General features: G+C 36.8%; 1 protein-coding gene across 1 annotated transcript in view; it reads left to right on the forward strand.

The window, feature by feature from the left end:
* calcr (calcitonin receptor) overlaps positions 1–14073 on the forward strand; it is a 78058-nt gene that overhangs the window by 53788 nt on the left and 10197 nt on the right. Inside the window, exons 10-15 of the mRNA XM_065291970.1 lie at positions 3579–3705; positions 10012–10165; positions 12889–12949; positions 13050–13116; positions 13411–13629; positions 13708–13749. Of these exons, the coding sequence (XP_065148042.1) occupies positions 3579–3705; positions 10012–10165; positions 12889–12949; positions 13050–13116; positions 13411–13629; positions 13708–13749 (670 nt within the window). The remainder of the gene's footprint in view (positions 1–3578; positions 3706–10011; positions 10166–12888; positions 12950–13049; positions 13117–13410; positions 13630–13707; positions 13750–14073) is intronic.

A 14073-nucleotide genomic window follows, 5' to 3' on the forward strand; every position in this document is an offset into this window, starting at 1 on the left:
TCATTAAAAAACTGAAAACAGTTTTTGCAAGTTCCCGCAATTTTTGCAAGTTCCCACAATTTTTGCAAGTTCTACCAGAAAGACTCAAAGATAGGTTAAGAATTGATATGAGTTTATTTAACAGTAGTTAGCAACCAAGGCTGGAATGTAACACAGTATAGTTCTTTGGCGTAGGCCCCGACAATAGTTCAAATCCGGGGTCACGGATTCTTGCGGTTCCTGTCTGAAGATGAAGACAGGCCAGAATCTAATCCCCCTCGAGTATGGACGGAACCGACCTGGAGATGGTGGTAGGGAGAGTGGGTTGTAAATTCTGGCATTAGAATCTGCGAACGCAAAGACAGGTGAGTACGAGGCTTATATACTCTCAGTATCAGGGATGATTGATTGCGCCTTGTGAAATGAATGACGTAACATTCGAGTTTCCTGGTAGAACTTATGCTACAAATTACTAGTTAGTAAATTAGTTAGCTAAGCTAACAGTTCTCGCAATTTTTGCAAGTTCCCGCAATTTTTGCAAGTTCCTGCAATTTCATTGCATAAAATTGCATAAATATCCCGCATAATCCATCTCATTTTTTAAGAAAACATGCCGCAAGATCAAGGATTTTTGCCCGCAACAATCACAAAAAACTCGTTTTTCTGGAAGGACTGATATTAGGCCGTTTTTAAAGGGTACTGCATTAGTGACAACTTGGGACCATTTTTTGACAGTGTATAATGTTAGATATTGATTACAGTAAAATTTTAAATAAACATTTGGATGCAATTGTTTTTGGCTTCACTTCTTAATAAGGTGAAACTGTAACTGTGCTGTATAATGTTTTATTATTTATATTAAGTTACAGTAACACATGTCAAAGGATGCTGACTGTATATAATCTGAAAATCTGCAAATATAGATGTGTAAAATTGTATTTGTTCATGACACATTGCGTAACACTACAAACTGTCCGTGGCAGCATCTGGAACGCTTGTTTTTATGATATGACTGTGATATTTACAGTCTGATCTCTTGAGATGTCAAAGTTTTAATGTTGTCTTATTGGGTCCAGATGTGGTGCTCAGTGAGGTACGTGACAATATACAGCTGCACTAAGATTTTATTTATGCCCCCCCAAATAACGCCAGAAATATTTGGTTAGGAATATGGGAAATAGCGTTGGAAAATAAGCTCAGCTTTTACTCCTCTCCCTCGAGTGACCCAGGAACAGCTTTGTGCTCAGACTGATCTCTCTTGCCAATTTTAAATTAAATTGAGGGAGATCATGTGAGTGACAAGACTGTGTTAATTGGGTGATGAACTCTGAAGGTATTGTGCAGGGATATTATATCATTACCTTTGGATGTTGCAAAATGCCCTTACCTTGTGATTTGTGAACAAGAGAAATCTGGGCCCGGTTCCCCGATAACGTTCACTCTTAGCGTGCTAAGAAGACTCAAAAAGATATATCTTACCAAAGTTGTTGATGTTCCTAAGTGTGTTCCCCGAAGTGTCTCTTAGGAAGCTTCTTAACACGCTGCCTCTAAGTTCGACGTACAATAGCGCTGTCCCAAGTGAAGTTGCTTAATTATTTGCGATCGATCACTCGGGGATCGATTTTCCACTTCACGCGAAGGTGCATTACGACGTTAAGAAAGACTACACGTTATATACAAATGGAACATTACTCAAATTATTCCAGTCACATTTATTTTAACATAGTTTAAGTTATCCGTAAAATATAGACTATTAATTAAATGATCAAATTGTCAGTAATACGGGTAGACGAACCGGGTATCCCTCGCTATTTATCCACCCTCCTTATCCCGTTGTGCCACTTGTGCCGCTTCTTGACATGGGTTTTGACTTTCAAAAAAATATGTAATACACTTTTATACGAATGTTAAGGTACTTAACAATCAGAATTGATTGGCAAGGAGCTGCAGTATTTCTGTTTAATGGGGTATTGCTTACCATTAATGTTTTCAATAAAAAGCAACCTAGTTAGAAAGAGAATATGGTTTGAGAAGATCTAGCAGCTCCATAATGAGTTGTCTTGGAAGGCGATTTTTTTATTTAGCCACGTCAGGCAAATGAATAAAAAAATTGGCATGGACTAAACAGTTACGCGCCCGGTGTTGTGTGGAAGTCTGTTCCCCCTATGTTTCCCTTTAGTGTAGTGTTTTTATAGCATTTTTATCACATTATACGTTTATTCTTTATATACATTGAAAGTTTTAATGGCTACTGAGATGTATATGTGTGCATTTATGTAATGTATCTTGACTGTTCTTGATTGTAAGTCAATTATTTTTACAGTATGAATCATATTATATGTATAATATATATTTATTATGTTTGGAAACATAACAGTTTTAAAACAAACAGTAGAGAAAAAAAGAAAAGAAAAAGACAGGCTATATGTTAAAATACATAAAACTGTCAAATATGAAATATTTAATACATTGTATAATAGAATACATGATATTATTGCTTTTTAGTATAACCAATTGAAATCTTTAATCTTTCTAAATCAATTATAAATGTAACGTGATGAAAACGCTATAAACATAGAGGGAACAGACTTCAATGAGGAACAAACACCGGCGCCGTCTTTGATTCTTTAGTTCTGATACCAAATAAAATCAACTGCATAAATAGTCCTGTATCCATTGCAAACATATTTTATTATAAGTCTTAAAAATGTCCATAACATAAAATCATTGTCAGCATACCATAGTTTGACTTGTACTGCGCTGCGCTGATTTCTAAAGACTGCGGCGATAGCGTTTTGCGCCCAAACAACGCTAAGAGAGAGCTTACGAATGGTCCAGACCAACCTTACGAAAGTGTGACTTACAGAAGATATACTTAGCGTACGAACGTTTTGGGAATCGTGCCATAGAGTTAAGAGAGAGGTTAAGGAATAGGTTAAGAACTACTTAGCGATAAGAACATTTTGGGGAACCAGGCCCAGAACAGAGAAAACGTGTGAGCTTGTTAAAACAACTCTTGACTAACAACAGATGAGGATTTACTACTAAATTACATTTTATATAGGCTATTTCACTCCTGTTAGTAAAGAAATGTTGGCTTTCAATAGTTATAAAGAAACTTGTCATTTATATTACAATTTGTGATCCACAGTGAATATCCAGCCAAAAATCTATAAAATATATAGATCTATATGTTAGTGTTATAATTTATAAAGTTTTATATTATTTTTTGTCTCCATTCTTTTTAATATTCAGCAGGGTACATCTTTTCTATTGGGATCTTTTTACCATAGTCTCGTTCAATTGCCAAAGACATGAATAAATCACCTAATCTCTGAATTTTCTTACAAATGCTGTATTTGAAAATCTTAAATAGTTCAATGCTTTAGATTTATGAAAGGCTTAATCAGTTCTTCACCGTAAGAGACAAATTCATTTTTGATTGCACAGATCCAGCAGCCAACTGATCCAAAAAGCGGAAATTGTTTGTTGTCACAAAACCATCTTGAAATTACCTGTCAAATTTAATTCCTCCGTGAAACTATTTTAAATAGAATCTGTCATGAATGATCTGTGATTAATTTTTATATCTCACACAGGAGTCTGAGCTGTCAAAGAATCACACTTCACAAGAACTTGTTCTTCTCCTACGTCCTCAACTCGGCCTTTACCATCGTCAACCTCATAACTGTGGTCAACAACCCCAAAGTTGTGCAGAGGAATCCGGTTTGTGTTTCTTTATATCTACGATACAGAATTGTTTTCAATTTCAACATTTTAGGTTGTAATTTAACATATGTTGGTTTGTTTCAAACAAAAATGCTTGGTTATTTTAACCAGTTGTCGGATCAAATATAAACATTGTCTGGGTTGAATATAGCCCAGCATTTTTTAGAATCAATACATATATTGGGGGTCTTGATGCAAACAAGATTGTTCAATTTGGGTGAAGTTTATTTGATAGATATTCAGTGTTTAGCTTTTGTAAGAAATGGAGCGCAGTTTTGAAGCTTATCTTCTTAGGTTTTGCTGTCTAAGAGAGAATGCATAAATATCCCACGCTGGAATGTACTAGATGATCTAAAAAAAGATGTTTTCTCAGATATGGACTTATCTGTTAAAAACAAGACTGTGAACAAATGCGTTTCAAGAAACACCCTAACTTTTGCCATTGTATGTTTTTTCCAAGATGGAAAAATCCCAAATGGGGGATAGAAGTGAGACATTCTCATAAATGAGTTTGCACCCTGATTTAGTTGGAATGCAGTGGCTTGTCTTAAAACGCGTAGGACTGGATGAGAAGTTTTATAACAGATGATTGTTCATACATATTGTTTTATGATTTATCACACTCACCAGGCTCCTACACTTATAAAGCAGTCTCATTAATTGCGTCTTTCAAAGTAAAGAGGCGTACGAGCAGATAAGTAGGCCTGCTGTCTTCTCAAAACAGTGTCTATTTTGTGGGGGCGCCATGTTGTACAGATGTCTTTGTAAAATGTGCGTCCTTTGTAGGTGATGGGGGTGCGTTATCTCCATGTTTAATTTATGGTATCCTTGTTCAGCAAAAAGAACAAGCTCCCCCTAATTTTCCTTTCAGCTCCTACGCCAGGCCCAAGAAGTCAGTACAGAATACATTCCCAGGTTTTAAAGAGAAGAGGTTACAGACAGGTCTCAGCCACCTCAGTTTAAGCCGAAAGTATACTCGGGACGTCCGCGTATGCGCGCCGTCCGCATGACGTCATTTTCGTCATTTTCGTCATCAGGAGGGTGCGCGGACGGCCGCGCGGACCGTCCGCGTGCAGCCCAAAATTTGAGACCGCGCGGACAGTGCGCGTACAGTGCGCGTACGACAGCGCATGCGCGTGAAAATATTTAGACAGGACACTCCACTATAAACAATTATACAAAGGAAATAGACAGCATTTGCACACACACTATCGTTTTTCTTCTTTAACTTTTACTTCTTCCAAGAACAGAAAGCTGTGGAGCATGTTTGTTTGATTCCTGTTCTTTGTTGTCTTGTTGTTTGTTCTAAACTGTGTTTGCAATGGTGGATCAGTTACTTTTCTTCACCTATCCTAATGTTTTAATGTACTCTAAATGTCACCAAATCAGTGCTGCCCTGACAGCCTGTTAGACTAATAATTTGAATAAGAAATCATTCGTATTGCGTATAGTGTCGAACGCGGCCATCCGCGTGTAGCCGCGGGGACTATACCCGGAAAGCTGCGCGGACGCGTGCGCGCGCGAGCCGGACGCGGACGCGGAAAAAAAGTATACCCGGCCCTTTAGGCTCAATCCCTGAGATTTGCTTAGTCTTACAAGAATACCATTACACGTCAAGGGCGCCCAAAGCAAAGGAGTCTTGTAAATTTAAGGTGGATGTGTTTATGGATGTGCTGGCAGTTGTGAGGGTAAGCAGGCAGAAGAGCATATGGCTATGGACACATAGAAAGTTCACCAGGATGAATGATTGGGTTGTTGGCCGATGATATTCAGTGCAAATTGAGATGAAGACTTTTGCCAACTACTAATTAAATCTGCACACATTTTGTTTCACAAAGAGTCAGACAGCTCAAGCTCTTCAGAGGGAATATGTTGTTTATGTTAATGAATGCAATGGTTATTTCTTTAATAAATAAAAAACGTTGGGGACTTAACTCCGTTAAAAGCAGCACAATAACATCACTACAAAAATAGCCTAAAATAGTTTAAGTATGCCATACTTGAATTTGCCAAATATTAAACTAACCATATAATTGCTTACAGTATACTGTAGTTTGAGTAGACAAATGAGTAAAGTTGACCAACATTTATGAACAAAGTTTGGTAACACTTTACTTGAAGGGGTGTTCATAAGACTGACATGACACATTCATAATCATGTCATGACTCTTGCTATGAACATGAGGGAGATTTTATGCACGTTTATGACAACTGTCATTAAGTGTCATCCGTTCAATTGTGTCATTTTTAATGCAAAGATGACATTGTTTGAGATGTCTTTGTTATGACAACTTGACATTAACCAATACCACGTAACTTGCCATGACAACTTGACATTACCAAGACAACATAACTTACCACAGTAACACTTTAGTATGGGGAACACTTGATTGATTATTAATTATGACTTTTGCTTCAGTAAACTCCTAATTCACTGCTAATTAATAGCTAATAAGGTAGTTGTTGTAGCCGTTAGGTTTAGGTATTGGATATGGTTAAGGGATGTACAATACGGTCATGCAGAACAAGGGATTATTATGTCCTTTTTAAACACTAATAAACAGCCAATATGTAAGCTAATAAGACACCAGTTAAAAGTGAGAATTGGTCCCTATACTAAAGTGTTACCCTGACCACTTTTTACCAGTGATACAAATTGAATATGTCATTAAATGTCATTAAATGTTAATACTCTGTCATGTTGTTTTATAACAGCGTAATGAATATTTTTCTTGACCTCAACTACAGTGGTACAAATATAATTTGTCATTAAAATGTCATTAAATATTAATACTCTGTCAAATTGTTTTATAACAACATCATAATTATTCTTCAGTTCATAATGTTTTTAAGAATGTGTTTAAGAAATAAAATCGATCATTCAATAATAATAATAATAAAAATAATTTAAATTGATACAATTATATTTTATTGCATTTGGAGACTGTAAGGGTCCAAATATGACCCCATCCATCCGTTTGGCCCAACGGCGGAATCCAAACGAGGATTATAGCGCGTTCTGTCTTTTCCGGCGCTTGCAGATGACGTTTTGGCATTATGCAATTTTGTATTATTATCTGACTCCAAGATAATGTTAATATAAATCGGATTAAGAATTACTTTTAACAGTTACAGAATTTGGGTGGATGTTTGGTTATTCTTGTTTAGCCCTACTTGTTATTGCATCCGTTCATTCGGCTACTCATGTCGCTTTGGACTCACGCACCGGCCGTTTATTAATACTTAATAATCATGCGGGCCCACGATCACAACCGAATCAGGCTTGGTCGCTGCTAGAGGTTAGACCATATGTTCAGAAGGCCGCCCTTTACGCGTGCTCATCTCTGAACATACTTTATTTAGTCCCCATAGAGGTGCAACTTAATTATTACAATATTTATTTCTAACCAGAGGCTCACGACCACTATCATAAAACAAACTGACCGTCTTCTCCAATGATAGCTTTGTATAATCGTGTCATAATTTAATATGCAACTTAGATAGATTAATATTGAAATAACCAGAGGCTGAGGCTCATCTGATTTAGAGTGGTCAGACATCATTTACTTGTTACTCTAAACAGGAAATTAGCCTCCACGCATCTAATTTAACTTAAACTAACGCCAAGTGCTAGTCGGATCTCCAAAATCCTCCGCTGATGTACTACTATGCCATCTAGTCTGGGATTTTGGTCCGTAATACTAGCCTGATTTTCAGACATTGCGGTAACAAGGATACATCGTAATTTACTAATCATGTCAATAACTTTCGTAGCAACACAGAATAATCCAAACACAATTTATTAACCAGGTAGGTAAGACATAATTCAGAAGCCAATTTACATTCCAATTCGAATACGAAAATCAAACGAAAACCCATTGCATACCTGGTAATGAGATGAAGATCTGGTTACAGATTCCTCAAAGTAAAATAAAAATACATGATGCTGTGCCAGGACAGCATCATGGGGGTGCATTTCTCGATATTGAAAGTCCCGCCTAAATCTTCTACACATCTCCTTAAATAACCAGAGAACAAAGCATATAGGAATTTGGTAATGATTGGTTGTTGTAAAAACTAAGGGCTGTCCTTAATCTGTATACAGTGGGTGATTGGTTTATGCTTAGAAAGGGAGGTGTCTATCAACATTGAATGAAGTTTCACATATACTTTAACATTGAATTCTGTTGTTATAAGAGTGAGACCATTGTAACCACTTGCAATGAGACATTCCAATAGAAAACAAATAAGATACAGATTTTAGATTCTTTGTGCATGTAGCATTTCATATACAGTTTGCTTTTAGAGAAAAGAATACAAATGTATGACACCCTAAAGGTGTGTCTTTGAAACCCAAATGTGTCTCAGTGGGAAGTCCACTGTGAATCGTGGAGAGTGGCTTTTCCCGCGCACTCACTTTGCCCCCATGCAGTGTCCTTTGGGGAGGTGCTATCTTATTTAGGAAATTATCTTACAGAGACCGATTCACCTAAAATTAAATAAAAACAGTACAATAATGGGTTAAGCCATGCAGCGTAGGGTCCATATTGCTGCAAAGTTAATTACATTAAATTAAATTAATTAAATGTTTTGTTTCTTCTTCTATGTCAGAAAATTTCAGAACCCTCTGTGTGAGGAAGAACAAGCTCTGTTAGTTGTCAGTTTTTTATGCATTGTGCACATACATAAAATTAAGAAAAATATTTTGACGTGTCTGTTACATTTTGTTAAGGTATTTAAAATTATTTGACATAGTATTATGATTTTTAAATGACTGTTTAAGGTAATGTTAACCCATAAAGCTAGGTAGTTTCTTAACTTTGATAATTATTCTGGTATGTTTATGACAGATTTATGACATATTGGTTTACGTCAAGTTGTCATAACAAAGACAATTCAAACAATGTCATCTTTGCATTAAAAATGACATAACTGAGCAAATGACACTTAATAACAGTTGTCATAAGTGTGCATAATATCTCCTTCTTGTTAATGACACATGTCATGTTATGCTTATGAAGGTGTCATGTCAATCTTGAACACTCCAATTATTAAAGTATTACCCAAAGTTTTTTATTGTTGACATCAGGTGCAATCAGGGGCGGACTGGCCATCTGGCACACCGGGCAGTTTCCCGGTGGGCCGACGTACTTTTTGGGCCGATACATCTCATACTTTCTTTGTCTAAGCAGCCCAGTTAGCGTCTTTTTTTTCTAGACAGACCGGACATTTAAGCAGCAGCCCATTGGTTATTTTTTTTAATGACATTTAGCTGGCCCAATGACTGACCAGCCCAGTCATCGTCCTTTTTTTCTTAGATAGACCGGCCCACTCACATTTAAGCAGCAGCCCATTGGTTATTTTATTTTGAATGACATTAAGCTGGCCCAATCACCGCTTTGGTATCTGTGCAAGCGAGCGTGCATCGTCGGTCAGTTCACGTGTCAAAATAGAGAGAGAGAGAGAAAAAACGCAAGGGAGGCGCAGAAAAACTGCGCGACAAAAAGAAGCAGGCTCTTCAAACAAGCAAAAAAATCTGCCAATGGGGTAAGCTAATTTTTCTTGAAATTTTCTTGCATTTAGTGTTTAAGAAAAATGTTCAAGATTTTTTTGCTTACCCCATTGAAACATTTTTTTGGTTGTTTTATGCACAATCACTTAAATTTGATATTTTTGTTCTAAAAACTAGACTTATTTTCTTGGCTCATATACTAAGAACATTTTTTCTTGAAAATCATTTTTGCAGTGTATGTAGTGTGGGCCGGTTTGTGCCAAAATGCCAGAGCCGAATTTTTGTCCCAGTCCAGCCCTGGGTGCAATCCAATCAAATTGAGACTTTATCACCAATCTGCACAACTCAAAACATTATTTTTTCATGTGTATTGGTTGTTGTTGGCCCTAAATAGATTTGACGTCAAAGGGTATAAAATATGTAGCAAAAAAAAAAAAATTATTAGATTAGTGTGTATGAACTGTGCACTGAGTAAAGCTCAATCTGGTTACACTCATCATTGTGGTCGCTGGGACATGGGACCCCTAAAATTAAACAGTCAATGATAAAACAAGATTACACCACATAAATAATCTTGATACTATGGTTGCATTGTAAAATCTACAGTAAATGTGTACAGCAAACCCAGAATTGATTCACTGCAGTACTTCATTCATAAAACATTTTAGAGGTCTCTTCCAAAGCCAATACCTAATGAGGCCTTTTAGATTTCATATTGAGTGATTATTGCCGTCAGTACGAAAGCATCTGTCTTTCTCCCTCTCTGTTTCTCTCATTCGTCCCCTCTGCAGATTGGCTGCAAGGTGCTGCATTTCTTCCACATGTACATGCTGGGCTGTAACTATTTCTGGATGCTGTGTGAGGGGATTTACCTGCATACTCTTATCGTGGTGGCCGTCTTTGCAGAGGAGCAGCACCTGCATTGGTATTATCTTCTGGGATGGGGTGAGTCTTCTTCTTTATCTGAAAAGCAGCACTAGCATCTGTCGCCAAAATGAAAGTTGTAAAAATATGAGCGCACTTCCTCTTAGCACAGAGTGTATCGTGACCTGTTTACATAGCAGCTGTTTCATCACTTTTGCTCAATAATTTATTGGACACATTTGCTTGTGTTAATGTCCTGCTGCACGATGTTGTCAACTGCACAAACATTTGTTTAAAGGCAGATAGGACAGAATCTGATGTCCATTTGTTTTTATGATTCCTCATTCTGGGGTAGGGTACGATGGGACATTCAAAGAAAATGTGTGATATTGTGTGACAGTGTATTTCTTTGAATTGAATACTGATGCTGCAACACAATATTTCTAAGAATAAATAAAGGATGCATGTTTGTTAAAAATTGAAAAAGGAGTCAAATAGCTTGTGAATATTGTAGATACAGTATTGGTGCCAAATAGTTTTTTTGGAGTAACATTTAAGTAAATACTTAAAAATAACCTCTTAAGCAAAGGGTTTACCATTACATGTTTATTTCAGTCACTCTTGGCATTTCTGAATTCAGTGACATTTCTATAAAAACGCCTCCAGTTTTTTAATACTGAAAGCCTATAGTTTGGAGCTGCAATTTTAATACAGGCATTGAAAAATCAATCTTTATTATGTTTGGAATGTATGCTTCACTTTTTATCTATTACAACAAAACTATTAAAAAGGTAGAAAGTTGCAAAAAGGACCTTTACACTCTAAAAAAGGATGTGTTAATTTTTTGAAAATATACATACATAAATACAGGTCATTGAAAGTGCTGAATCTATTTTATGCAAGACGTTTTCTAAAAAAAAATCCATATTATTCCCTGTGAAGTGTAGAATAATTTCATAAAAATTCTAGACTTTTTAAGCACACGTGCTAAACTGTTAGCTTTAAATTTTTATATCTTCTGTATGCGAATTTTGATTCATACCAAAATGTTTTTTTGCATAGTTGTGTTTGACACATGAAAACGACTCCGGTTACGTATGTAACTGTTGTAGGGAACGAGACGCTGCATCTCCCTTGCCATACTTCCTGTGTCCCTGTAATGCCGTCTTTGGCAATATTTAAGATAGCGATATATTTCCTGGCTCCCATGTCACCCTATGTCGTTAAGCCTCACCATTGGTTGAATTTGATATACACATTCAGACGCACTTACCCCTGGAGGCGTCCCCAAAATGTCATCACAGTGACGCAGCACGAGTTCCTTCGAAAGGGAACTGTATCAATGTATCTTAAAAGGTAACATGATGTAACCTTGCTCTCACTTGAAATGTGTCCCCATATTAAGTCCTTAAATTTGAGGGTATTGGACCTGGAAAGTCCTTGAAAGGTCCTTGAATTTGAAGTTAACTAAGGCGTGGGAACCCTGGTCATTAACTTTCACTTCCAGTGAAGGGAACTCTATGCTTCATCATAGACATTTTGGACAATTTCATGCTTCCAACTTTATGGGAACAGTTTGGGGATGGGCCCTTCCTGTTGCAACATGAAGGTCGTAAAGACATGGATGAGCGAGTTTGGTGTGGAGGAACTTGACTGGCCTGCACAGAGTCCTGACCTCAACCCAACAGAACATCTTTGGGATGAATTAGAGCGGAGACTACGAGTGAAGCCTTCACATCCAACATCAGTGTCAGACCTTACAAATGTGCTTTTTAGAAGAATTCCCATAAACACACTCCAAAACCTTGTAGAAAGTATTCCAAGAAAAGTTGAAGCTTTTATAGCTGCAAAGGGTGGGCCAACTCCATATCATGTGCATATCTGGATGTTAAGTCTGACATCATGCGCCGCTTCCGGGTCCAACCGCTCACAGAAGTTATAGAGAAATAACCAAAAATCACGGCTATAATCATAAGGAAAAACTACCAAAAACCCCTGATCCTAATTTTTGAGCCATTGTACCCTTGGTAATATTATATCTAAGGTAATATGAGCTATAGTATAGTATCATTCGATAATTTGTTTTACGTTGTGGATTTATGAAGATAATTGTATAATATCCTTGTGGATCAGAACAATTCCCCAGTGAATAGCGGCGATAAACAAGTGTTTTTAAATGTGTTGTGGGAGAACACAGAATGAAAAGGATCGTTTGCACCGTGGGGCTTCAGCACTGACATCACTGTCAGCTTTATTATGATGACTTATTGAAGATCAGGCCCTAACTGTCTTGTTTTGCCCATTGTGTGAGTAAACACAGTGTCACGGGTTACAGGCTGAGCTGATAAGTGGACAATAGAGCTCTTTACAGTGGATCATTATTAAAGTATCCACGATTAAAGCTTGTGCCATATCCGTCATTTATAACCAAAACAGGGAGACCCCCAGCCATCCGTAACAAATCTGCCGATATGCCTTGCGGCATTTTAAGCTGAAGTAAAGATATTTAATGCCACACTGTTAAAATTCCCAATATTTTTACTAGACAAGGATTGATTTTGCATCAAACCCCTAATGCATTGAAATGTTTATTTAGCAAATATAGATGCTGAGCCCATAGAGAAATGTCTGTTTGAATACTCTGATACTTGAATAAATCATGCTCTGCATTACACATTTTACATGATTTATGGTTCACAGTCTCGTTAAATTTTGTTTCATAGAGGTTGTTAATGGGTATGAAAAGTAAAATATAAGAAAGAATATGTTGTGATTGACTTATGTCTCAATTCTTCTTTCAACAGGTTTCCCCCTTGTGCCTGCATCCATCCATGCTGTAGCTAGGAAAAAATATTTTGATGACAAGTGAGTAATGTTCGTTGCTCCTTTGCTGTAAATACAAAAGACAGGGCCGGTTTCAGCGGACAGTAGATCTGATTTGGGATTTATTGTGTTTTTCCACTAGTTGCTGGATGAGCGTGGACACCCATCTGCTCTATGTGGTTCACGGCCCCATAATGGCAGCTTTATTGGTAACTCAACACATTTATTTACTTTCAATAAACTTTACGCTTCAAATATCCATTTATTGAATTTTATATGATTTGCTCTGATCTGTTTTAATGTTACATTTTTATTCTTAATGGTTGATAATGATGATGATACCACACTAAACTTCATCTCATAGAAGAGACTTTGTGTTAAAAATCAATTATCACATCTTTATTCACAGCTTATTGTGACCACTTAAAATCTAAATAGAGCATGTTAGCAAATGACTATTCGAGGAACATTTGGGCTAACTTGACTTTTTCTTTATGCTTCAGGTCAATCTGTTCTTTCTATTAAACATAGTACGAGTCTTGGTGACGAAACTGAGAGATACTCACCGAGCAGAGTCCAACATGTACATGAAGGCAGTGAGGGCCACCCTCATCCTCGTGCCTTTATTGGGCATTCAGTTCGTCATCTTCCCATGGCGGCCAGAGAACCGGCTGGCAGGAGAGGTTTATGACTACATCATGCATATTTTAATGCATTACCAGGTATTCCCCAGTGATTGTTGCTTATTTGGAAAAGAGGTAGAAATAATAATAATGCCTCCATGTTTTCTGTTTCTCAAGGGACTGCTGGTGGCAACCATATTCTGCTTTTTCAATGGAGAGGTAGGCATGGGAAGATTAATACATAGACATTGATTAGGAAAGCTTACACAAATAAAACATTTATATTTATTTACTCAATATTAATTTAAACCAACTAGGTCTTAACTCATTCGCCGCCAGCCTTTTTTTTTTTGAAAAGTTGCCCGCCAGCATTTTTTGTAATTTTCACAAAATGCATTCCAGAAAAATTGTCTTCTAAAATAAAGTATATAAACCTACATATATATCAAATGAAAAAACAGGCCCACTGCTTTCAAACAAACAATAAACAATATTAAATAAATAAAAATTTATTTAATAAAAATTTAAATAAAAATATTTTTT

Source organism: Paramisgurnus dabryanus, chromosome 19 (assembly GCF_030506205.2).
Source record: "Paramisgurnus dabryanus chromosome 19, PD_genome_1.1, whole genome shotgun sequence".
In the NCBI taxonomy this organism is placed as follows: domain Eukaryota; kingdom Metazoa; phylum Chordata; class Actinopteri; order Cypriniformes; family Cobitidae; genus Paramisgurnus; species Paramisgurnus dabryanus.